The sequence below is a fragment of the Apus apus genome, chromosome 2 (assembly GCF_020740795.1).
Source record: "Apus apus isolate bApuApu2 chromosome 2, bApuApu2.pri.cur, whole genome shotgun sequence".
Lineage (NCBI taxonomy): Eukaryota > Metazoa > Chordata > Aves > Apodiformes > Apodidae > Apus > Apus apus.
The window spans coordinates 44091011-44114227 of NC_067283.1; the positions used below are offsets into that span (position 1 = coordinate 44091011).

At 39.9% G+C, this 23217-nt stretch overlaps 1 protein-coding gene across 3 annotated transcripts in view; it reads right to left on the minus strand.

Annotated features, from left to right (window-relative positions):
- CAPN7 (calpain 7) overlaps window positions 1–18685 on the minus strand; it is a 36687-nt gene extending 18002 nt beyond the window's left edge. For 2 of the 3 annotated variants that reach the window (XM_051612631.1, XM_051612629.1), the window contains exons 1-11: window positions 18486–18685; window positions 13545–13653; window positions 11706–11863; window positions 9412–9479; window positions 8069–8269; window positions 6470–6556; window positions 5439–5565; window positions 4618–4703; window positions 3633–3726; window positions 1896–2042; window positions 339–445 (exon numbers count right to left, since the gene is read on the minus strand). In XM_051612631.1, the coding sequence (XP_051468591.1) occupies window positions 339–445; window positions 1896–2042; window positions 3633–3726; window positions 4618–4703; window positions 5439–5565; window positions 6470–6556; window positions 8069–8269; window positions 9412–9479; window positions 11706–11863; window positions 13545–13653; window positions 18486–18587 (1286 nt within the window). In that variant the 5' untranslated portion in view covers window positions 18588–18685. Of the gene's footprint in view, window positions 1–338; window positions 446–1895; window positions 2043–3632; window positions 3727–4617; window positions 4704–5438; window positions 5566–6469; window positions 6557–8068; window positions 8270–9411; window positions 9480–11664; window positions 11864–13544; window positions 13654–18485 lie in introns of those variants that run through there. The other variant, XM_051612630.1, reaches the window with a different exon arrangement.
- Between the last annotated feature and the right edge of the window lie 4532 nt (window positions 18686–23217).

A 23217-nucleotide genomic window follows, 5' to 3' on the forward strand; every position in this document is an offset into this window, starting at 1 on the left:
TACTTTAAACACTTGTATATTTGTTCCAAGATGCTCTTCTCTGACTCTACAATCTCTTTTCTTCAACAAGAAATGGGCTATTTTTTTTTTCTTCATTTGTAAAGAAGAAAAATCACTTCAAACAATATTCCACAGTATTTTACTCTTCTCGTCTGTCAAAGCCACCAATTCCTCAATTTTAATTCCTCCAGAAAGCATATGGAGGTTTTACAAAGCAACATTTGCAGTAGTATCAAAATGCTATTGAAGAATCTGTGCTGACTGTACTGCTTTCACAGTGGTAACATAGCTACCACACAGCAAACATTTTAGTTACTTAGGAAAGAATAAACATGTACCTCTGATAAAGCATTCTGAAAGTACTGTCTTTATTGAAAGCTTGATTGTCAGAGTGCATAGCAATTCTTTCAGGTATCCAGCCAGTCAGTGCATGGAGATCAATATTCTGAAATACAAGCATCCAAAAAAAAAAATCAGAATAGATCATCCATCTATAAGCATATGATATCTGCATACAAATTATAAAAGCACCTTTAAAGAAATCAAAGTATGCACCAGTTAAAATATCGCTCTACATATAAAAGGCTAAAGATTTTATTAAAAATCCAACCAACGCCTAATCAAATGAATTTAAGACAACAACTCTGAACAACCTTTTTTAAAACAAACAAACAAAAAAAGCTAGAAAATTAACTAATGAAAAAAACTGGAATTTCAGAGCAATGGAAGCCTAAGAGAATGATCAGTCATTCTTAATTCTTTGATGTGTTATATTTATTTCATTCATTCACAGTGCTTCTGAGGCTGTGCTTTAAAAGTCTATTTGGAACCTTGCTATTATATATGCATTTTAAATAATTTAAGTTTTACTTCTAGGGCTCAGAATTTGGGTTTATTATTCTGACACTGACATGTATTTCCATAAAAAGATGTTTTAATCTACCTGTTTCATTCATCTCCTTGAAACACTGCTTATTCCCTTTTACTTTGTACTCCTCAGAGCAAAGCTGAGACTATAAATGCATGAAGTGTCAATAACCAGCACTGGTGGGTGGGAACTTGAGGAATTACAAGTACAACACAGCCACTAAGTAACCCTGATCATAGAAGGAAGCTATAATACAGCTGAAAGCAAAGAGGGGCTGGAATGGTAGAGATTAAATGTCACAAGTCAGGCTGTTTTTGCAGACAGCGAGTTAAGGGCATGACAACGGGAATAAACCACAGCTGCTCTCACCAGCTTCTGTTCTCCAAAACAAAGCAACCCGACACTGATGTAAACATACAGAGAAACATATGTTACATTTACCCATTATACAAAGCCACATTTGTCTCCCTAATTATTTTTCAAAAGGTAACGATTACCCAGCATAACCTCCAAGTACTGATTATCAAGATACCAACTAAAATGTGAACAGCACCATGGAATTAAAAATATGCTGTTGAAATTTTAAAGAATTTTAAATTAAAATCAGAAATGCTTCCTAAGTAACAAACGAAGGTTACATGGGCTACTGATTTCAGTAAACAGGCCCTCTTTAGAAGAATCATTTGCATGTCAGCCAAGCTGCAGTACAATGACTGTTTCTTTAGTAACCACATTATAGGAACCCATTACATATTTATGTAAATGAGGGGAATGATCTGATAAACAAACTTTCACAGATCAAAGTACCCTGCCCATCAAGATGTCTTGGTCTTGCTATTTTGATGGAACAAATCTCATCAAGTACAGCTAAGCATATTTGTCAAAGAAAGAAACAGGAAAAAAAAAATTAAGAAAACATCAAATCCAACACTTGCCTCCCAAGGAATTTATTTCACTAGAAGGAAAGTTAATTGATCCAAGATAATCTACATAGAATTTTGCCTCTTAGAAATAATCTAATACTTACAGAATTTGATCCAGGAAAATCATATCCTCCCATGACCTTCATGTAAGCTTTTTCTATTAGTGATACCCATAATTCATTCTTATTGTTAGAATACGAGCAGAGAAGCTCCCCACTATGATCAACAGGTAACTGGTCATCTATGATTACCTGTGTGAAATAAACAAAACAAAAATCATCATGAAACTAATAAAGTTTTTTGGAAGTATTTAAAAAAAACAAAACAACAAACCTCAACTCTCATTAATATACGGCTTCTCAGACAGCCAGATCTGCCCATTGCTCTTAAACATGGACACTTCTGTCAATCCTACAGTGGTTTGCTCAAGTAAGAAACTCTATTGCCAGCTCTTACTTGCACTAGTCCACTGGGTGACCTGTGGTCACCTACCTTGCTTTCCCCTGTGTAAGATGAGGACGAATGCAGTGTGCTTTTGTAAAGTGTCTAATATCTATTGAAAAAAGGTAACCACAGAAAAGTTCAGTATAATTACCAGTATTAGAAAAAGGAAATAAAAGCCTAACAATACCCCTCGCCTAACTAGGATACAGAGCATGGAATGTGCTTGGTAGCTAGCAGAAAAATAAAAGTTATTTATCTGAAAGAAAACAAACTGTGTGTGCTATCACTTTCATAGTCTCTACTTCAATTTCTTTTTTCCTGAAAAGGGAAAAAGACATTAACATTTATTTTTTAAATTAGGTAGAATATATTCAGCACTATTATAGATTGTTACTGCAGTATTTGTAGTGATCTGAAACAGCTTCCCAGAACAGATGTGTCAGTTTCACATTGACATTAGTGTGCTCCCAACACAGACTGCCAACACTGTACATGTTCTGGTCAAATCCTGTCTGTGCCAGAAGGAATAATCCTTTTCACAGGAGAGCAACCAGCCATTCATCCTAACTAAAGGAAGCCATTAGGAGATATTTTGGAAAGCGTATTAAGAGCAAGGCAAAACCACAAATGCTACTTCCCTGAAACACTCATTCAGATTTTGGAATTTTGCAACTCAAGGATCCTGACCCAAAGGTTGTATCTAAGCAATATCCTTTGAGGACTTTCCCCTTACTCTCCCATCCCATGAACATGACTACACACTTTTGAACTCATTCATCACTCACTACAATGAAACATTCATCAGTCACTGTGATCTGCAATAATCAGAGCTACATTTCAGTATTATATGAAGAAGTACATTATTTCATGTCCCTATTCATTGCACTGAAAAGAAAATGAAGTTGTTTGTGAGTATACAAAGTTCTATCATGTATCTTCAGGCATCTCCTCTCCTCACTGAAAATCTGTGGCGATTTGAATTAGTCCTCTATGGTCATCCCATGTCTATGCTCTTCCTTGATGTCCCTCTCTGCAATTTTTAGTTCTCTAACTTCCCTTCTAAGACAGAGTGGAAAAATTAATTACTTGCACACCCTATTCATAAATATTGCATGTACAATTTTGTTCCTGTATGCTTTTCATAATTCTTTTAAGCAATATAAAATCCATTTGATATGAGTATTTTCATGAATGCATGCAGAAGAGATCTTGACATTCTGTTATATACTTCACTACCAAAAAAAAATCTCAAAAGTTTGAATAATTAGAAAACACTTTCCAACTAAATGTATCCGAATTTTTTGCTATGCAAGCATAGCTTCAGAGTGAAGCAGATTAAGCCTTTAAAATATACAACTTAAACATTAACAGTATTTAGTCTTCCCAAAATCATTTACCTTTCTAGGTACACCATTGATATGAAGCTTCACCATGTATTTGCCACATGGATTATATTCTGGTTCTCCCTTTTTATTCTGAGGGTAAATTATACTGTTAAAGAAAAAAAAAAAAAAAAAGGAGGGAGAAATTATGACAAATTACTTGGCTGTGCATACATTGATAACAATAGAAGTGGAATTAACAGTCAGTTTTGGGAATTTACACTGAACAGAAATATGGAATTTTTAATGAAAGAGCAACTAAAATTTAGTAAAAATGACAACGATGTTTGAATAGGTATTCTTTTCCAGGCATGGCTCTTGCTGCAGTCCTCTGCTTAATATATTAACAAAAAGAACATAAGTAACCTAATTGTTTCTCCAACAGAAGCCCAGCAAACAAATTTATCTTTGTATTCAACAAGTGGTATTTACATATCTGTAGTATAAACACAGTATTCACCTGAATGACAAAAACATTTGAAGAGGGAGAAGACAATATAGAACTCAATGCTCAAAAAGCATACATAGTCAGTTCTAATGAGTATAGGTTAAAACAAAAAACAACAAAACAGGAGCAGTGTTCCCACACAGGTCTGGCAACAAGCTCCCAGCAGTCTGCCAAACCCACACCAAATTTATCACAGGATGCCAGCTGAGTAGAACTGAGATAGTGTTGTTAGCATTAATTTTACAATAAGATGAAAAAAAAACACGCTGGAGCAACAAACATGTTGCACAGCAGTTGGTGTAGCAAAAGTAAGTAAAATTTCTATTAAAAACCAAACAAAACCTTCCAAAATAGTTATTACTCCTCAGAGCACACCTGAAGTTAGACTCCAGAGTCTGTATATACATGTGAAAAAAGCTGGCTGACATGAGTCCCAGGGAGATGCAGGTGAAACAAGTGCTAATTTACACCGTGTCCAATTGTCATAGGACATATTGCAAAAGCTTGACAGCATTAAGTCTGAAAAGATCTTAGAAAGCAACAGCTACTTACCTTGTGATCAATTTTTTGTTATATCTTCTTTCATATGCTGCACTGATAGCCAGTGATGCCACGAAAGAACAATCTGACACTATTGTCTATAAAGAAAAGAAAAACAGTGAGGACCTTTACTACTAAATTAGATACTGAAAGACAAATGGAATGTGTGGAGGGAAGGAAAATTGTTATCTAGTAATTTTCTTCAAAAGGGAAAGGATTTGAACCAAGACAAACAAAGTTACTACTAAAAAGGCAGGAAACATACTCCTGCTCAACATGAGGCCACTATTATTAATAGCAATCAGAGGCAAGTGCAGATACCTCATCATTCAGTCACACTTATTTCTTCCTTCCCAAAATACACTGTAATACAAACCATATAATATCTAATGGCATTATACTATTGCTGATTTCAGAACAGCTCGGGTCACCTGCAACGTAACACTAAGTGAGAGACTTCCACTATTCTCAATGGGCCTCTCTGCTTCCTGTCAAATAAAATTTAGAAATCTTGCCCACGACTTTTTCCATGCAGCAAGTTACGTGAACCATTTGCTGCAGAGTACACCTTGCCTTTTTTCATACTGACCTTATTGCTATTTCTGGGAAACACGACTCCCATCTTAAATTAAAATTCTAATTTTTATTTCCCCTGCTAACACATTTGTTTATTCTGCATGGGATCTGAAGTGATACTATTTACCTATTTATTTATTCTAACGAGAACCAAGGAAAGCACTCTCAGATTTGGGGATTCCTTTTTGAACAAGAAGGTTTTGTATCTATGGCAATAAACTGCTAGCAACACACATTTCTCTTTAGGAACAATTTACCTGCTTTATGCTGAAACTCGACACAGTATAAATCATCGTAGGGTTATTTGTTATGTCATCTGGTCGCACCCATCTGGCAAACATCGCTTTCTGTTTGGGGGATAATGGTAACTTTCCACATTTATCACTAGATTTAAGAGAGATAAAACGTAGAAATAAATCAACAGCAGTTTAGAAAAGCTTTTCGTGGTATCTCCAGTCTTATATGTGTCTGACAGATGGCGCAAAATACACATAGAACAACTACACAGCTTTGCATACAGAGCTGTAAAACTGTTTCAGAGAACACTAAGTTTGGGAATCTTAGGGGAGGGAAAAAGCAAAAATATTAACAAAATAAATAAAATCCAAGAGCTTCCTTCATGCAGCACTGAGCAGGGGGAAGAAATTCCAAAAAGCCATTTACATCAAGAGAAATTAAAATTCTTCCCTTTATTTCAATCTGATGAACTAATAATCAAAAGCTTCTTCAGTTCTGAAAATATTGAGGCTTTTGACTGACAATCCTTTAGCAGAAATTGAAAAAAAAAAACTCAGACAACCAACCCAAGTCTCTTTGTCTATTACAGTGATGTAGTCTTAATGTATTATTGTTGCTTATGAAAGAAGGTCTAGCAGTTCCATATCACCCTTCCTTGGAATAGCCCTTTACAGAAGAAAGAGCTATCACCTTCATTTTACTGATAATTGAGGCAGAGAGAGCTAAACTCATTAGCATGCAGCAGCACCTGGAAATGGACACAAGTTGCCAGCCCAGCCCAATACTCCAAAGAACCAAATACAGTGTTGTCCTTCTAGGCCTGAAAACATAAAAGCAAAACCACTGCATAGCAGGATCAGCTTACATTAAACAGTGTTAAGATCAGACTGCAAAAAGGAAGCGGCACTAATAAGAGATCTCTTCCTGAACTATGCTTAAAAGCCTATTTAAATAATTTTAAACTCTGAAAAAGAAAACACAGAAATGCCAGACATGGGAAGGCTTTGAAAATAAAAGCAGAAGTGAATTTCAGCAATGGAATCACACTTACGAAAATGGCATGGGGAAGGCAAAACGCTCTCTCAGATCAACACTCATGAAAGGTACATACTCTATGCCATTGATTTTTGAAGTCTTCCTACAAAGCATAAGAAAACAATATTAAAAACTTACCTATCATCTTTCGAAGGCTGAGTTCCAGAAGGTAGCAACAAAATTAGTTTTTAAAAGCTAACAAAAGACAGTGCTTCTGAAAACAAGCAGACTACTTGAAAACAAAGAACCACTGTATTTATTGGGGTTTGAAACATGGAGTACTTGATGGCTCAGTCGCTCACTCTGCAAGTACGTATCTGCAGACAAATCACCATGCCAGGATAGAAGCAATTATCAGCAACAAACCTCTTTATAGTACTAGAAGTCACATTTTAAAATACATTTGTCTAAATAGAACTTCTGAAATCCCTAAAGCCTCTCAATGGAGAGAGTCTTAGGATAAGTGGACAGCAATTAACAATTAGCAACGTTTAGATTTCATTTGACTGGGGCAGCATTTTGGAAAACTCTGTCAAACAGCAATAACAAAGTACTCCACGTGCTTATTAATATAGTTTTGACCAAAGCGCACAGAAAGCTACCTAAAAAAAACAAAAATAATATTTAAATGTGAATGCAATTTAAGTTTCAAACAAGGAGTTAATTGAAAAAGGTTTGCGAAATATTTTTAAATCACATTGTGATTAAAGATGGAAAACAACTTGAAGCTCTCTTGCAAGACTAAAACAGCAACAAAAAAACACTGAAAAACACCCCAAAACACGCAAACCATCCACAACACCAGAAACATTCTGGTGGACAGGCACTACAAGAAGAAAAAAAGTGAAATTTCAATAAGGCAACTCTCAATGCTCTGCAACGTTTCCAACACACATAGATTTCTATCTTTATGACCATATACTCAGTCCATTTAATTCCCCTAAAGTCAACAAGCAGACTAAATATTTTATGATCAAATCCTGGACAGTGCTGAGCACCACCTCTGTCACAAACTATTTTATTGCACAGGGAGGAGCAGGAAAGTTGAAACACTTATCTGACAACGCTTTTATGGATTATTTGAAGCTTATTTCAGCCATACTAAAAAGCAAAACAAAAGATACCAAATATAACAGAACTTACAGTCCTATAAAATATTATGCTTCCTCAATTTCCAGTGAAGTAGTAGTTGTATAATCTATAAACATCTATTTTGTACTACTAACTACACAGTACAAAGTATGCTCTGTGAATAAAAGCCACTAATTGCATTGGTGCAGAGAATTTAACGTGTGGGTAATACCAGAAATCGGGTTTGCAAGAGTGGTTTTCTGTTTATATACCTTGTGCTTCTACTGCTTCAATTCACAGAATCACAGAATCTTAGGGGCTGGAAGGGACCTGGGAAGATCATCTAGTCCAACCTCCCTGCCAGAGCAGGATCACCCAGAGCACATCACACAGAAACATGTCCAGGCAAGTTTTGAATGTCTCCAGCGAAGGAGACTCCACAACCTCTCTGGGCAGCCTGTTCCAGTGCTCTGTCACTCTCACACAATTGACTGTGTAAGATGCACAAATTATAACATTTGGGGAAAAAGTCTCTTCAGCTTACCTGAGTACTTCAATCTCCTCCGCCGTGTATCTCTGACCTTGAGATTCACTGGCTTGTACTGCTCTGATTGTCTGTGGCTTATCGTTTAAAGAGAAGTCAGGTCCCAATGGAAAGAATGTTCTCACTGGCTGATTTGGTTTGGCTGCAGTTGACTTCTCCTTCTGAGATGACTTAGACACAGATTCCTTCAGTGCCTCTGCTCTAAAGCAAATAAAAATGCATTTTGTTTACAAAAATTATAAAAATAAACAACACAGCAATTGCTCAAATATTTCTTTTATTGGTTCATGAGCCTGCATATATTAAATGGAGTGAACAGATGCCCAAATTGACCAATACCACTTTTACTAAGCAAATTCAATGTTGGATGCCAGTACTACTTAATTTTCCTGTTCTGGAATAAATTAAGATATAGTATTTCCGATTAATATATAAGCTACTTTTGGCAGAACTTGTGACACTGTATTTGCCTTTAAATTATGCTAATAGGAGAATGTGTGCAAGTGTTCATTGTACGAAACCTCCGAACAAGACCACTGAAACTTTCTCAGAGAAAGAAAACTGATTTGCATCCTTTCATACCTTCAGGATTTAATTTGTATAGCAGCTGCAACTGCAGTGAAAACTCACTAGCATCGTCACAGCCCAGCATTTCAACTGCTTGAAGACTGTATATTCAGGAGCCCTATTTTGTTGTTGTTGCATTAAGCTTCTGGATAGTCAAGTATTAGCAAAACATGGGTTGTTTTACTTTGGATTTTTTTGTACACAGACTGAGAAATGCTGAAAACCACCTTATACTGAAACTTACAGCCCAGTGTAGTCTGTTATTTGCCACAATACAGCTGATTTAAGAGGAGTTCCATTGAACTTACACTCATGTAACTTATTTCAGATACAGACTCCACTCCACTAAATCTACCCATACTGATACTGTCAAGATAAGCATTTCTCAGTTTCCACGCTGTCTTTCTTATGCAGGGATATAGACATCCTGACTTAGTGATGGCCCAAATTCAGCATTTTTATAGAAGCCAAAAACCGTAGTATAACACTCCAATTTGTATCTCTGAAGACCAAAGTAGAACATTGGTATTAACAAACGTAGCCCTTTCCTAATTCTTCAAGTCCCAAGACTACCAGAGGGTTGGCACAACTACTACTATATTCAGCAGTCACACAGCTTGCAGCTGACTTCTCCTGTCTCCACAGAGAAGTCTTCAGGTCTACCCAGAACCAATACTCTTTGCAGTACAGAATGGACACACTAGGCTGAGAATCCAACCCAGAGATTGCACTTAGGCCTGACAGCCAGTATGTTTACTACTATTGGCAATACTCACCTATCCAGGGCTTGTCGAGCCAGCTGTTTCAGTTTTGACTGGAGGCCTGCTTCTGAAGTTTCAGTAGCCTTTAGTGCAAAATAAAAGAGAAAGCTGCACATCCAAAACCCCTCAGGTTTTATGGGCTCATTATGTTAAATTCCACTATTACAGATTACACAAACAGTAACTAGCTATTTTTTTTCCAATTCGCTTTTGAAACGAACAAACAGGTTGAAAAAAAAAAAAAACAACAAACACAACAACAAAACAACACCTCAGCATAAAAAGCATATTAAGTAAGCAAGTCCCATTTTTTTCTTCTAGTGAATGTTCACGGAACAAAAGTGGTATTTAAAATTCGTCATGAGCAACACTGTATACACAAAAAATCTGCCAGAAGAATTACCCATATTAAAACACTATAGGCAGAAAGAAGACAAAAACAAATGTTAGGTATGCTGCTGAGTTTAGATGTGTTCCTGTACTTTTCCCAAATAAGTAAAAAAAGAATCACGGTAACTTAGGAAAAAAAAAAATAAATCACAATGATTACTTTAATAAAGTACAAACAAGATTGCGTACAAGTTAAAAATCTTGTTCTTCCACATCTAAGGCATAAAATAACCTATGATAGGGCACTAAAACAGATTAGCAAGAGTGTTAATTCTCTTCCTAGCTGGGGAAGCTCATTCATACAACCAGTTTTTGCTTTCGTTTTCCTCTACAGATGAGGCACGGCTATGGCAGCTAAGCAATCTGAGGGTGTGGCTTCTCCTGTGACACCCACAGGCAGGTTTCAGGCTCTACCTTTGTGCCTTCTACCAGGTCAGCTAGGCCAACCGAGGAAACAAAATGCAAGCTACTTTGACCCCAAGAAACAAAACTAGAAACATACTCTACAAGCAACTATTTAAATTTGCAAAGAAATCACACTCTGGAGATTCTGGCTGGAAAAAACTTGGAAAGATGTATGAAGGCAAGCAGTGGAGATGGAACATCAGCAGACACATCTAGAAGTCAGCCATAGAAAAGGAGGAATGGCTGCTCTACAAATACTTCAAGGGTAAGGAAGAAACAAATCTCTCCACCTGAATATATTGAGGAGAAAGACAGAAGTAAAGCTTCAAGATAGCAGAGTTCTTTCAATCTTCTTTCACCCTGGGAAGAAGAAGGTACTTTTTGATCACCCTCAGGGATAATGCTGACAGCCACCTTAAAATAATATGCTAGTCAAGATTAAAAGCAACTTCAGCAGTATCTGTACCTAATGAAACACCTGATAAAAGCAGCTGTTAATAGGACATAACTTCAGACTAAATTATGTATATAGAATATTTACATGCACTGACTCAACAGAAAGAGGAACACAGCAGAGAAAAAATGGCATGCTGCCACAGAAAGTTTTACGTAACAGGCTGAAGATGTTCTGCTTCCACAGCTCAAGTGGAAAAACTAGAGCATTAAATCTTGATCTGGTTACATCCTATCACCATGTTTTTTTAGCCTACATAAAAACAGTTTACAGATTTCCAAGAAAAGAAGATTTTACTCTAGCGTGTAGCAAAAGTAACGTTTCCCTCCCAACAGCCCATATATATTTACATTATAAAAAGGGAAGAGAAGGGAAAAAGCAAAACAGACTTGGTGGAGTTACATTATGATGGTGAGCTCTTCCTATAATGAGTAGTTAAGGCAAATGGATTTAAGGGAGAAAAAGCAGTACCTGTAATTATATTCTCCATCATTTACATAAAGGCCAGTTCATCCTTACTGTTACTTTCAGTGTGAATTTAATTCACTTGTAACAGCTTCACTGTTGAGCACTGAATAATCAAGTAGTATTTTTACTAGTTTTGGCATCAGTAGATTGTTAGTTTTCAGGAAGTGTTACATATGAAAATTTCCCTCATATTACTTCCCTTAATGTTGTTGGAAAGTAATGTAGCTGAGACATTAGCAAGTTATCTTCAGTTTTAACTGGTTTTGATTTCTGTTTTAGTGTTGCATTCACTCCAGGGCAAAAACTAACACAAAAGAGTTTCAGAATATTTCTAGTTTTTCAGTATAATCCAGGTCAGGAAAAATATATGAATCACAAGTCACCATAAATTTAGTGTTGAATAGCAACAGAACATAAAGACTGGAAAAATAAAACCACTAAAAAAGCAGTGGAAAAAAAATAATTAAAAATGGTTTTCAGAAATACAGGTACTCTGTTTAAAAGCCAGCCTTTAAGGGTAAGTCACTTGTGTAAATGGAAGAAATTCTTACCATCACATAATTCCACCAAGTTAATCTGTAGCTTAACATACTGTTTTCAAACAGAGTTCCACCGCTTCCGTGTACAACTCTACAGCTTCTTCTACATTGCCTTTATCATCTTCATCAAAAGCCTGTGTAACTAGGAAGTGAGCACGCTCCAAGTCCAACTGTTGCTTTGACTTCAGAGGATCTGTGTTCTGTGACTGAACTAAACAAAAAAGAAAGTATTTAGCTTTCTACAGAAGACATGTAAGAACTCCCTTAACATGATACCGAAACACTTGCAGTTCTAATCAGATGGGTAATATATATATTTTTGGCTGGAAAACAAATCTTTCTAAACTTTACTAAAAGCATCTTTTCAAGGACAATATTTCAAGAAAATACCCACACCCTTCAAGCAGATATACACTCCCAGGATATCTCACATGTCAAATAATTTAAATGAAATCTCCCTTCTACTACGCTAAGGACAAAGATAATTAAATATGTAAAATATTGCATTATTTATGAAAACACATCATCTGTGGTAATACACAAGTTCCTTAGGCATCTGTCTCATTTAATTTCTTTATTAATGAACTGACATACAAAATAAGAGTGTACCTTTATGAGGGCAGTAGACCCTACCAAACTGATTCATTGAAGGACATAGTTGTTATTCAAAAGGATACAGAGAAGCTCAAGCAACGGGCTGATAGGAACCTCTGGAAATTCAACCAGGACAAATGCCTGTGTCTGGGACAGACTTACACTCTGCAGGGTACAGCTATGCACAGAAGGGCCTGGGGGAGAGCTGGGTGAGCCCAAGCCAGCAGGCCCCTGCCAGCAATGAAGGCGAACAGCAACCTAGGCTGTGTCAGCACAGCCAAGAGATGGGGGAAGCAACCACCATCCTCTACTCAGGACACAGTGGAATACCACATCTGGTCTTGGCTCCCCAGATGATGGCTGGGGCTGAAGGACTTGGCCTTTTGTGAAGAAGAAGAGGGAGCTTGGCTTGTCCAGCCAGGAAGAGAGATGGCTTTTGGGGGAACCCAATAGTAACCTGCTACTAACTGTGAGGTTATCAAGAAAATGGATTCAGGCTCTTCAGTGTGATGCAAAGAAAGGGAATGAGAGCCAGTGGCTATGAACTGAAACAGGAGAATCCAACTAGGCATATATGTAAAAAAACAACAAACAAAACCAACAACAATAAAAGATAACAGCACCCTGGAACAGGGGCTCAGAAGCTCTAGGAATTTTCTGTCCTTAGGAATTTTTAGAACCAGACTGCGCCTGAGAAACCAGTTTCAAAAATCAGTATCTATTCTGCTTTGAGCAGAAGATTGGTCTATAGACCTCCCAAGGTCCATTTTTGGCCAAGTGATTCTACGACTCTAACAGAATTACAGATGTACGAAAATTTGAGATTTTGGTCCAAGCACAAACACTGAAACTGGATCAAACAAGGAAACCCTTATGAGAGCAAAGAGCTCTTTTGGCCTCTCAAATTTAGTAATGCTACAGGAAGACCAGAACCCACGTCCTTCAAATCCATCATGCACCTGAGGCTCAGATGCAAGTTTTTATTTGTTCCTGATCAATTTTTATTGCTTTATTTAATTACTTTCTCAGGCTTGCCCTGCAGATCTGGCTCCTAAGAATGTTTAAAAGGAAAGCACGCCCACACCCAAATTCTTAGGAAGTAAGTCTGCGCTTCAGTTCTAATATATTTCAGAATTCAAAACTGACATGCTCATTGCATTGGTGGTCCTTCACAGAGGACAAGAAAAGCAGAATAATGAAAAACAGAGCCAACATCCTTGATACTTATTTCACAGCACTGAAAGGCTTTCCATTCAACTAATTTAAGCAGAGGTTTAATTAGAAAGCTCCTTACCCACCTGCTGAATGGAGAGCTTGAACTCTCTCCAAGTACTCGTTTATTTTTTCTTGAATGTTTTCCAAGGTGGATCCTGCCATCCCTGCATAAATTAAGGCTTGTGCAGCTTCCTGCAGGGAGAAGAATTTGAGACAAAGTTAATGTTTGCTGCCTAGAGAATTACTTGCCATAAACAGACGGCCTACAGCAGCCATGAGTTGCATGAAAGCAAGCCCCTACATCTGCAAAGACTCAGTGGCTACAGAGAAAATCTGCAGGAAGGAGCAGGTTTAAAGTTATACATGAGATCATGTTCAACTTTTCATTTATAGGACAACCTATAGGACTACATAAAAACCTTCTGACAGTCTATAAGGCCAGATCTTAGTTCTGCCTGTGCAGTAATGCATGGACTTAGAAGACTTTTAAGTAAAATTTATCAAGCATGCACTGAAATCATTCAGTAAAGCTCACAAACCACCTTTTACTTTTAAATCTGCAGATTTAAGATTAGGAAAAAATAACGCTACACACTATTTTAACCTGATAATAACGAAAGTAAACCAATAAAAATATTTTAAAAATCAAATTAATAGAATTTTGGTTTAGAAAGTATCTTCTTTTAGTACTACTCAAACAAAGCTGTCAAATCTGCAAAGTCTCAAAATTTAAAGCTTCCTAGATCCTCAAACTTCGCTTTTTAATTGTTTGTATGTGCACAAAATACCCAATATTGATAAAAGTCTGCTTCTAGGAGGAAGCATAGGCCTACAGCTCAGAAGCACAGTACATTATCCTCATTATCCTTATTTTCTATATTGTACAAATCTAAGAAAAAATGCCTCCAGTTGCACAAGCTGTCTATCCATTCACTAAATTGATGAAAAACATGTAAGGTTTGGCAGGGTTGTAATAAACAGAGGCCTGACAGTCTCAGAAGCATATAGAGAATGAAAATTTGTCACTCATAAAAATGAGGTTAAAAAACCCTTATTTTGTCCTCATTAATGGCATGGAAAAAATCCCACACTTTTGTGGCAGTGCTCATCTTCCTACCAGCAGCAGAAGAGAGGAGGCAGCCATGTAGGAGGCTGAGTATGTAGGAAGCAGAACAGTAACTATGAGAGAGCTGCTCCTCACAGAGGGCGCTCAGACAGGCTGCTGTGCACTGGGCAAGCACAGAGCCATGGCCAGAGAGTCTCTTGCATGCTGCATGGCCATGATTTTTCTCAAGCTTAGCAGTTTGCTCCCATACACATCTGCCTGGTTTGCCCAAGCTTAAAACTGATCCTGATACAGCCTGCACTTTGTTATCAGGATAAATTTTCACTGTCAAGCATCACGGAACCAAGTACTGCATGCTCCCTGTTAACATCCATCACCATTTTCCAACATATAAAATGTCCACAGCAACATAAGAGCAAAGAGAAGTACTGTTCCATTTATAAGCTACAGTTAACTACTGTTAAGATCTAGAAGACAACTATTTCTTTGGGGGGAAAAAAAGCGCACTACAGATATATCTTCAAGGGCTGTATATACTTGCCTATGACATATCACAAGCACAAACTGATGAAACAGACATATCAAAACAATAAGTTGCCTATATATGATGCAAAGAACAAATGTGGATTTTCAAACGAGTGCTGCAGAAAGAATGCATAATTGATGTTGCTTCTGTGGTTTGAAGCACAACTGTTCTGCCTGATGTAAACATAGTGAAAACAGCCTTTTATAAATTAAGGCTTTAAAAGACTGAAGCAATTGACTAACTGCCAACAGAGCCAGCATGCCAACTGACTCCAGTGACAAGATGGACATGCAATTCAGAGTTGGTATTTATGATCTCTTCAGTGCCACTACTGTTCTTTGGCATGAGCAGTGCCACAGTTGCACTGAGCTAATTACCGATCATCAGTTTGCAAATTGCTAACTGTTGGTCAACAGTCAAATTTAGCAACAGTCATCAGGAGTTTTGCTGAAGTTGTCAGGTGCCCAAAGACCTTTCTGAGCTTTCTGCATAGCACCATTAGCAAGCTACCCTATGCCGGTTCGCATGCAACCCTCTTCTAGGGATCTATCAAACTTACATGATAGCAGGAAGCAAACAACACTTGTCAGCCATAGGAACACCGTTCAGACAGGTCCATTTGTTGTCTACTGGTAAGAAACAGCAGCATTTCCCACGCTTCATCCTTAAGGTCAAGTTCTTGAAGAATCCAGTTCAGCACCCAGCTGTCCCACATGCTTAGCAATTGCACCAGCGGGCTTTGAACTGCTTAGGGCAGTTGGTAAGAAAGTTGGTGATGGGCCAGAGCTTATTAAGCATTATTTTTCTGGGACAGTGTTAAAGTCCTTCAAAAACACTAGGTGATATTTTGTGACTACTCTTGTTTAAACTAATGCTGGCAGTCTAGAAAGCCAAACCTATCTAGGCTAAATCACTCCTAGAGAAATCTGCTTTAGCAATACCTGCTGAGTTTGCTCTCACTCTTCCTGATCACAATATATATGAAGGTGTTTGTGTTCAAACCTACCTGACAGTAAAGTCAATACTTAGTCTTTGACTGGCAAGAGTCACCTGTCTGAACACCAAAAATCTTAGCTGCAGAGTTTTGATTCAGTTTTTCTCACACAAAGCAGTGTCCATAATCATGCTGCTCTGTGGCCCAGCTTTTGCAAACACAAAAACACTGCTAGGATCACACTCGTCATCATGCATAGCTTGAGGTGCACCAACACTGCGAGGGATGCACTACTGCACCCAGCAAGAATATCACCCATATGCAGCAAGTGAAAAAGGTTTTCCCCACGCTGTACAAAAGTGTAAAGAGTGATTATTAGAACAAAGATGGTTTTCTTCTGAAGACTATTTGATAATTTCTTCCAGATCTACTGAGAAACATAATGTAATAAAGTAGTGTTGGACACTGCTATCAGACTGTTTGCAGGCACTCAATGCTGATAATGCTTATCAGCATTACTATGGGTAACAAATTTTGGCATGCACATAAGCTTAGTGCACCCTACATTAACAACCAGCTTAAAATGAGATACTGCTCTTCTTATCCTTTCACACTTAATTGCATAGCCCAGCATGATAATAACACTATGCTTTTTTTACATTTCAAAGACGACTCATGAAGTAGAAGGCCAACTATAGAATTGACAAGTTAATGGAAGTGAATTACTTTGGCAGGATAATGGAATATGTGTAATGATTAATGCAACGAGGATAAGTATAGGCTTCAAAGAAATCCCTTCTCACAGGTGAGAAGCCAGTAGGATATGAAACTTTAACATAACTTTGCAAAACATAAATCCAAGAAAACGAAACGTTTCACGGATAGAAAAATGCATAATGGTTGCAAAGAAGCTACTAAATAACAGCAGTAAGTCCACAGACAGAATCATAGAATGGCTTGGGCTGGAAGGGACCTTAAAGACCATATAGTTCCAACGCACCTGCCATAAGCAGGGACACTTTCCACTAGACCATGTTGTTCAAAGCCTCAACTAGCTTGACCCCGAACACTTCCAGGGAAGGGACATCCGCAACTTCCCTGGGCAACCTGTGCCAGTGTCTCACCACCCTCACACTAAAGTATTCCTTTCTAACATCTTACCTAAATCTACCCTCTTTCAGATTAAAACTGCTACCCCTCATCCTATTACTACACCCCCTCCCAAGTCCCCCCAGAGCCCTCTCTTCTCCAGGCTGAACCACCTCAACTTTCACAGCCTGTCCTCTATGGGAGGTGCCCCAGCACCCTGACCATCTTCATGGCTCTCCTCTGGACCTGCTCAAGCAGATCCATATCCTTCTTTAGTTGGGGACCCAAGAGCTGAATGCAGTACTCCAGGTAGTGTCTCATGAGAGACGAGCAGAGGTGAGAGAATCACCTCCCTCAAGCTGCTGATCATACTTCTTTTGAAGCACACACAGCCAGCCCATGTTGAGCTTCTCATGTACCAGCATCCCCACAACTTTTTCCTCAGGACTACTATTCTCTCTCTATTCTCCAGCCAGACAAAACATCTGAAATACTGAGCAAGACACTGAATTAGCCTCATCCACCCCTTGGTTATACCAACCTGAAGCCATACTGAAATAACAAAATCAGATCCCTAACTGAAAGATTATTCACATGCAGGTAAAAAAATATCACAGGTAGTTTGTGATCTGAAGCTAGCTTACTGCCAAGCATCTTAAAATCTAGCCGCATACTTCTCTTCTTATTTGATGACTGATTATACAAGGGTTGTTTCCAGCTGCACACTCAAAGCACACGCTCACTTGCAGCTTTCCGAAATGCTCAGTGCTGACATCTCCAACACAAAACTGAACAGTCTTTCAGGTCTGGCAGGGGTAGGGAGGGACCGGGAATGAAACTGGAGAACGACCGGGCCAGAGATATTTTTAGCTGGGTTTCGAGGAAGCTTCCCCAGAAGCTCCGAAGGAATTGTGCTCCAGCCACTGGAAGAAGTGCCTGTGCCCACTTTTCGAGCACCGTATCTGCACTGCCACCCTTTAGGACCGTCACTAAACAGCAGCACGCCGGCAGCACTTGGCCCCACCTACAAATAAAGCACGCATTTCGCAACCTGCCCCGAAGGAAGCCGCTCCTCCGAAGCCGGACAAACTCCCGACGCGCACACCCGGCCTTCCGAGTTCTTCTCAGCTGGAACAGCCAGGTCTCCCCCGAGGCCGAGCAGCGCTCGCTCGCCGGGGCGCAGCGCGGGGGGAGCGGGGCGGCAGCGCCGGCCCAGCGCCCCTCCCCGCCGGCAGGGCCGGGCCGGGCCGCAGGGGCAGGGCCGGCCGCCCCTTCCTCCCCCGGGCTCTGCGGGTGCTGACGGGACCAGCACAAACCCATCGGCAGCTCAAGGCCCTCAGGGCGGCGGCAGAGAAGGAGACACCGGCGCCCTGAGGCACGCGGCTGCCACGGGCAGGCCCCTCCCGCACCTTGTAGTAGAAGACGGCTTCCCGGTAGCGCCCGCTCTGGTCCCGCTGCACTGCCAGCTGCGCGAACTTCACTGCGTCCAGCTCCAGCGCCGTAGCATCCATGGCCTCTTCCTTCCGCGGGCCGCCAGCGGCTGCAGCTCCCGGCCGAGCCCGCCGGGCCGCTCCTCCCGCCGGGCCGTGTCCTCCCGGGCCGCCTTCCCGGACGCTCCGCCCGCCCTTCCTGACCCCGCCGCGCCCGCCTGGCCACGCCCCCATCCCCGCCTGGCCACGCCCCCATCCCCGCCTGGCCACGCCTCCATCTCCGCATGGCCACGCCCCCCTGTCCTGACGGCCCCGGCCCCCGCGCCAGGCCCTGCCCCGCCCCGCCCGCCTGGGCCGCGCGGGCAGCTGGGCGTGCGCACTGAGGCGGGCGGGCGTGAGGGCCGCACCGCGCATGCTCGGCTGGGAGCTTGGGGGCACGTGCGTGCTCGGGCCGGGCCGGGCGGGGCGGAGCGGAGCGGAGCGGAGCGGAGCGGAGCGGCGCGCGGTGGCGCGTGCCGGCCGGTGGCGGTTGAGGCGGTTGGGGCGGTTGAGGCGGGAGCGCGCGCCGGGCGGTGCCTTCACCTCCGCCGGCCTCTCCCGCCTTCGTAAAGGGGGAGGCCCGAGGGTCCTTCCTGCTGTCTTCTGAAGCGCTGTCGGTTGTTTGTTTTTTTCTTAAATGTTGTTTATTTGTTTTTCCTTCCCACGCTTTTTAATGGCGGCGCTCGAAAGGCTTAGTTGCTTCTTCACAGCCTGCAGCTGTAGAGGTCAGTGTTCCAGAGCCCTTGGCCGTGGCGGGTGTTTTGCTCTTAAGGGTGATTTTTTTTTTTTTCCTAGCCCTACAGAGAGGGGTTTTCAGTGTATGTGTTGCACTAGCGTGAAGTAGAAAGCAAATGAGAAAAGGTGTTTTTACTTCCCCCTCGTAAAAACAAAACCAAAAAGCTGACACTTCCAGCGTGCTTCAGGTTGCCATAGGAGGGTTGTTTGTGTCTGAATTAATGAATTGCAGTTCATGTGATAACCAGTTTGAGCTATACGTTTGTGCTTTTATGGGAGAGGTACTTAAAATCAAGCCAAATTTAACGGTATTGCCTATACATTTGTGCTTTTAGAGTTTCCACCTAATATGTGGTGCAGTCCTTGGTGGGTGGGGTCTCTCCACGAGGAGCCACCTCGTGAAGACAAGGAGCAATGGGAACAAGTTCCACTGGGAGAGGTTTCATCTTGAGCTAAGGCATTTTTTATAGTAAGAATGACCATTCATTGGAACAACCTTCTTGGGGACATGGCAAGAGTCCCCACTGCTAGAGGTTTTCAAGATGGTATCGAACAGAGTGCTAGATTATCTCATCTATTCTCTTTCTCCCACGTAAGGTTGAACCAGGTGATCTTTTGAGGTTTCTTCTAACCTGGGCAATTCTTTGATTCCAAGGGGTTTTATTTCTGCCTGAAAACAACTTCATGAGATGTAAAAATACTGCCTTGCAACTTATTATGAAGCTCTCTTTTATGGCTGTGTGATTTTTAAACCTGTTTTCTGATGATAGATTTAATAAGAGGTTCAGCTAAGTGCAGGAATACTAGATACTGAAATAATAAAATGTTTTCTGATTTTTGTATGTAGAGTTACATAAGAAGACCAATCCTCTTCCTTATCCCTTTTTTGTGGTATTGATACAAAATGCAGTAGTTCTCTGGGTAAAATATAACTTGGCTTTTGTGATTTGCTGTGTAGGGGGCAGTTCTTGTAATCTTCATAGCTTTGCATTTGGTTGTGCTTCTGCTAAGGTTGGTGGTTGTTGTTTTTTCTTTCAAATTATGTTTTATGCTACTTATCTGAGCACAGGAAAGATCCAGATTACTCTAAAGGATTTTTCTGAATAAGGATGTTTTTGTTCATTATTTACTGAATAATACCATGAAAATGAGCAAGGAATTTCAGTCAAGGTTTGCTTCCATTTGATATTCAGACATAGTGGCATGACTCACGTGGCCTACAATTAATTTATGTATCATGTCTTCAGACTGAACTGTTTGCCAATCAAATGCAACTTTGAAGTATCCAGAGTGACAGCATGACGAAAGGGAGAGTGAACTGGGTAAAGCAACAGATTTGTTTGCATTATAGCATCTGCTTTCCCCTTTAAATATTTCTTATTTAAATCTAAATCTCAAAAACATTTGTTCTCTAGCATAAACTGAGATCTCCTCTAGGTAATTTAGGATGCAGAAATGTCACTTGGGATAATTAATTTTTCACTAATTAAAGGTCACTGGTGATTGGCCCTCTTCAGATTTAGTTTCTGTATGTTACTGATTTGCTGTAAAATTCTACATTAAGCTTTTAAGTGTACAAAACATAGTGTAAGTCAGTAGGGTCTTGACTTTGGCTAAGACTTCACGTATAAATTTTTACCTTTTGCCTGTAGTAGCATTTTAGTTTTGGAAGCAGATATAAAAATTTGCTCCTTTTGTTTGTAGCTGAAGAAGTGCCAGTTCTTTCCATCAGTTTAAATTTTTATATTATGGTTAACTCGTTTCTTCTGAGATACTGTGCATAAAATCTCTTTCAGTTACTAAGGCTGTTAAATATCATGTTATGTTGTTATTTTTGCAGAAGGCAGTAATAGGAAATAGACAAATATTATTAGGGCTGATGATGATGGACAGGATCTTCATTGCTTCACTCAAAAGTTGGCTGGAACAAGTGTTAAATGTATGCACCTGTGATAAGAACACAGTCATAACTAAGAGCACCCTCTGGAGAAGCAAATTCTGGTATTTGCCAGTGATACTGATTGCTGTCCTCTGTTTCTCACTGCAAGTTTCAGATGACATCTAGCTGACAAAGGCTTTCTGTACAGGTACTGGGAAACCCTGCTTTCTGTGAGCTTGTATGCATTTAAACTTGCCAGTCCTTTCCCACCCTGCACTTTTGTATTGTAGTCTTACACTCTCCCACACCCCCTCAATTTGTTCCACTTCTCTGTTGTTACAATTTCTGCTCTTAACATCCCTATAGGTCTCCTAGCATAGTTTCCTGTTACACACTTCTTACCACTGGCAAAAATCCATATTCCACATCTGAGTTCTCCTCTGCCTCAGTTTTCTTACCTTTGGTCGTACTTGCCCTGAGTATCCCTTCTACTTTCATTATGTGCCTTTCTTCCTAATCTCAACTAATGCTTGCTTTTTGTCTCTTTCCTGCCAGCCTTTTTGCACTCAGTATATTCTGAGCAGATAATAGCTGTATATAAATAATGTCTTTGCTCCCTCCAGCTCTTGTCTTTTTTCAGAGTCATTATCAGATGAAGAAATTCAGATCTGTTTCTCTTTCATACTCCTTTGCTGCTATTTAGACAGAATCTGCTGCATATTGCCTTTTCTATTTTCATTTTACTACAGCCATAGCTTTGAATGTGCTCAGGCATTAAAAAACAAAGCCCTAATACTTTGATATATTTTGTTCTTCCACATATATTGCTATCATGTGTCTGTGTTTTAATTCCTCCGTTATTACTTTTATTTAGCAATATGGAGTGAGAACACAGGCCACTGTAGTCCTGTATTCCTCTGACTGGAATGCAGTTGATGCTTGTAGGCAATGTACAAGAGTAGGGGAAATTCAGAGCAGTATTTTGTCTCTGCTTCCTGCTGTCTCTGGGTTGAACTCACTTCTGATATGTCTTGCTGGGATAATTTTCAGTTAATTCGTTTAATTGTTGTTTTAGTACATTTTTGTGGTAATATGCTCTATAGTTTAAATTTATTGTATGACATAACATTCCTTGTTTGGTTGTTGTTTTTTTTTTTTAAAAAAAGCAACCCAAACCCCCCTGCTTGCTCAGTTTAATTTTTTACCCCCTCTCCCTTGCATGTAAGAAATTATTATCACTTATGCATCTTTAGGTTGCCCATAAGTTTGTGGTGTTCTTTGCTGTCTCTTCAGTTATTTCTTTATGAAGAAATTTATTATCTTCTTGAACAAAATCCTCTCTCAATACCTTTGATTTATCCTTCAGGCTCTTTTCAGTCTCCCCTGTGTTTTCTTTGAGATGGGGTGACCAAAATGGAGTACAGCATTAGAGTTGTATCGTTAATTTTGTATCCTGGTGTACTGTTTTATTGTGTTTTCTTCATAATGACTCCTAGCACCACGTTGGCCTTTATAACCACTGCTGAGCATTGACTGAACTTCTGAGAGCTCTCCAGAATGACTTGACTTTCCTGAGAAAGGATAGTTTAGCCTCTGCCATGATGTACGTAATGTGGTGTTTTCTCCCCTGTGATTTAACAGCATATAATTTCTTAGGCTGTGTATTACACACACAGTGATATCCTTGTGCAACTTTCTGTAGTAGGCTTTCACCAACCAGAGTTATTTCTATCACAAGGATGCTTCCTCATCTTATTTCCTGCCATTTCCAGATAACTTTTGAGTTTTTAGAGACCTTCCCTCATTGCCATTTTAAGAACTGGGATGCCATATATTGTACCGATTATTAAATTTCCTTCCAACTTCTCATTGAAGAAAGGCACTGTGTGATAACCTTTAAGTGCTCCTCCTGTATTGCTCCTGAATCTTCCAAATTCTTGCTCTTTTGAGTGACATAAGATACTACCCTTTCCCTAGCATTCTCCTTTCACAAGGAGCTTTCACAATCTTCTACGCAAGATGCTGTTCATATGCTGACCCTATTGGTTAGCCAAGACA